The sequence below is a fragment of the Curcuma longa genome, unplaced genomic scaffold (assembly GCF_044706935.1).
Source record: "Curcuma longa cultivar G26 ecotype Majalengka, Jawa Barat unplaced genomic scaffold, ITB_CL_G26_1.1 contig_22275, whole genome shotgun sequence".
NCBI classification, from domain to species: domain Eukaryota; kingdom Viridiplantae; phylum Streptophyta; class Magnoliopsida; order Zingiberales; family Zingiberaceae; genus Curcuma; species Curcuma longa.
The window spans coordinates 1-3022 of NW_027431862.1; the positions used below are offsets into that span (position 1 = coordinate 1).

General features: G+C 44.8%; 1 protein-coding gene across 1 annotated transcript; it reads right to left on the reverse strand.

The window, feature by feature from the left end:
• Positions 1-554: 554 nt before the first annotated feature.
• LOC141817862 (polygalacturonase-like) lies at positions 555-1995 on the reverse strand. The gene is made up of 4 exons (XM_074705486.1): positions 1564-1995; positions 1199-1488; positions 861-1089; positions 555-776 (listed from the first exon to the last, which is right to left on the reverse strand). Exons 1-4 carry the CDS (start codon positions 1993-1995, stop codon positions 555-557), a joined length of 1173 nt encoding a protein of 390 aa, XP_074561587.1.
• Positions 1996-3022: the final 1027 nt, after the last annotated feature.

Sequence of the window (3022 nt, forward strand, 5' to 3'; positions counted from 1 at the left end):
TACTACCAGAATCATCATAGCATAATCCGAAAAATAGCCTAATAGTTAGATGAAAGACCTTCAAGGATAGTACAAAGAAAAACATGCGTGCATGCGAGGGAAAGTAGACAAAATACAGAAAAAAAAAAAGTTTCAATAGAGACCGGAGATCAAAGAAGAGTTAGCTATAGGTCAAACTGTCACAAGAACCTGGATTGTGATTTATGGTAAAGAATCAAAAAACTTTCTTTCTCTTGAGATGAAATAAAGATGGAAGCTCATGGCCTTGATATTGAAAAATGAGATTCTCAAGGCGTGGAAGTAGAATTCATTTTGTTTTGTCACATCTATTATTCGATCTGATATATCCAAGTCAGAAGCATGTTTTATCTTTACTCTTTTCATTTTGTCAATTCTCAAAAATGCACCAACGTATTATGTTTTTTACCCAAAGTTACTAGTTTCCTTTGGTCGAAATAATTCAAACATATTTTAGAACCACTTTCTTACATTTCTACAGATGAAGCAGAGGCTCCAAAACAATCATTTAAGTGTACATAATTCACGAGGGTTCATCAAATGCAACTGGGAGGAATCATCGTGCCGGCGGAGCTTCCCTGCGCATTCTTGCAGTAGGCCTCCGCCTGCTGGTTTCCCAAATAAGTCAGCTTTATATCCCGCAAATCCAGTCCCTTGCATGGGTTCGTCGGACTGCAGTCGAACTTCACCGCCACAGGCGTCGCCGACGACCCTTGGATGTCTACGTACGAGACCTGGCCGATCCTGATTCCAGAACTCTGCAATGCCAAACCAAAATTGTGTTTGATCCCTGGCTAGCTATCAAGCAGTACTGGAGATGAGATTTGAATGTCTATGCGCACCTGGCCGGGGCAGTCGACGTTGCCGGGGCAGTAGTTTTGGTCGATCACGATCGGGTTCTTCACGTTCTTCATGACGGCGTGGGAGAAGGTGACGTCCTCCACGAAGCCGGCGTTTTGCTTCCCCCATGTCTTGATCCTCACCCCATTCTGCGTCCCCGAAAAGGTCACCCCCGTCACCGTGATGTTCTGCACTCCGGTCTCCGACGGCATCGCCCCCAGGCTCCCAATGCTGCACCGTCAACGATTCAACGACCACTATATATGTTATTATCATGCATCACACGTAAAAACAAATCAAACCATGCATGCATTGGATCATTGAAAGCTGAATCAATGACCTGATGCCGTGTCCCGGGCCGCAACGAATCTTCTCGATCCAGACGTTGCTGGTTCCTTCGCCCATGGAAATGCAATCGTCGCCGGTCTTTATAACCGTGCTGACGACGCTGACCTCTGTCGATTTCTGGATGTGGATGCCGTCGGTGTTTGGGCTGTCTCCCGGCGCGATGATCTTGGCGCCCTTTACTTTCACGCCGCTACTGGCGAAGATTGAGAGGTGGAACACCTCGCTGTTGTGGGAAGCCAGTCCTCTGATGACCACGTTCGTCGACGCCGCTATCGCCAGCGACTGCACGCACCCAATCAATGCTTTAATTTCAAATTTTAATTGGAAAAAATGCACTCGAATTAATTGATTAGCTACCGTGGCGCCTTGTGGGCAGCTCCGGCCGGCCTCCTTGCACGCCCAAAAGGCCTGGCCGCGGCCATCGATGGTGCCGCCGAGGACGGACACGCCGTTGACGTTCTTGAACAGCAACCAGTTGGCGGCGGCGGTGTATCCGGAGGGAGCGACGAGGGTGCCGGTGATGAAGAGCCTGATGGCGCTGTTGTTGCAGGGACCTTGGAAAGTGGCTTGGCCGACCAGGAACCGGCCGGCCGGCACGTAAATGCTGGCCGGCTTGTTGGCGCCGCAGGCTGCCGACCATGCGGCGAGGAAGGCCTTGGCTGAGTCGGTTTTGCCGTCGGCCGCCGCGCCGTAGTCCACTACGTTGTAGCTTGCTGCTGCATGAAGGGAAAGACGGAGAGCGATGAGGAGAAAGCACACTGCTCGTGCCATCATGGAAGAAGAATACATTTACAGAGAGATTCAAACTTAGCAAATTAACGTTTAATTTGAAAATTCGATCTGCTGTGCTGCTTCTGCGAACGAGGGGATCGATTTATAGAGACGAGATCCGAGTGCTGGAGTAGAAGTGAAGGATCGAGCTCGGAATAAATAAACTGAAGGTCAAAGGTTGGTGGTGGAGTGCAAGCGTTGCCGTTGCCTCAGGAACTGAAAGGCGTTTCAGCCGCCATTTTCTGCTTTCTGCTTGCACCATTAATGGCGACTTCGTGCATGGCTGCAGTTCATCAGATTATCATCTAAGATGTCACTAATCAATTTAGGAATATGTAGTTTTAAATTCTTTGTGTTCACCAAATAATTATTTAAAAAAGATACTGTTCAAAGCTGATTGCTTGTAATTGGAGCCTAGCTCCAGTCCATGGTTTAGGATTCAATGGATATAATTGTATTGCCAGTGAAGCATGCAAATACTAATTGAATGCATGCCAAGTGTGGTTTCTTCTCATTCAAGGTCAAGATAGCGTTAGCTTGACATGTCATATATATATGTAAATGGCTTAAATATTCTTCTCATTCATGCACCAAAGGCATTTTCCTTTCAACTTAATAATTAATTGTACATAAAAGGTGGCTAATGATTGAGTACGTTACTTTTAATCATCTTGCTTAGAACATCACCGTGAGTTGTATACGCGCCTGAAGGTAAGGTGTACGACATTTTAAAGTACGATCAGATGTACCTTGCATGTCTAATAATTAGATATGGATTATAAAACAAACCAATTACTTTGGCTTGTTCAACGTAGACATCCTTTCCTTGGTTTGTTGAGATGATCATCAATCAATATGATTTATCTATCTCTTTGTTTCATATAGGATTTGTATGAAAATTAAAAGTCATAAGTTCACTTGAATTTTTCATATAAAAAAGAAATCTAATTTATTTGACATATTGTGTCATTTTTAAAAATAAATTAAAAATTATTTTGGTCGCAAACTACTTACTCTCCATTCTGATTGAGAAAGTGAATATCAA

Coding starts and splice junctions, on each gene's coding strand:
- LOC141817862 (XM_074705486.1), bottom strand. CDS start 1,995: ATGTATTCTTCTTCCATGATGGCACGAGCAGTGTGCTTTCTCCTCATC. Junction 1,489..1,563: donor GCTGCCCACAAGGCGCCACG/GTAGCTAATCAA, acceptor GGGTGCGTGCAG/TCGCTGGCGATAGCGGCGTC. Junction 1,090..1,198: donor GGCCCGGGACACGGCATCAG/GTCATTGATTCA, acceptor TTGACGGTGCAG/CATTGGGAGCCTGGGGGCGA.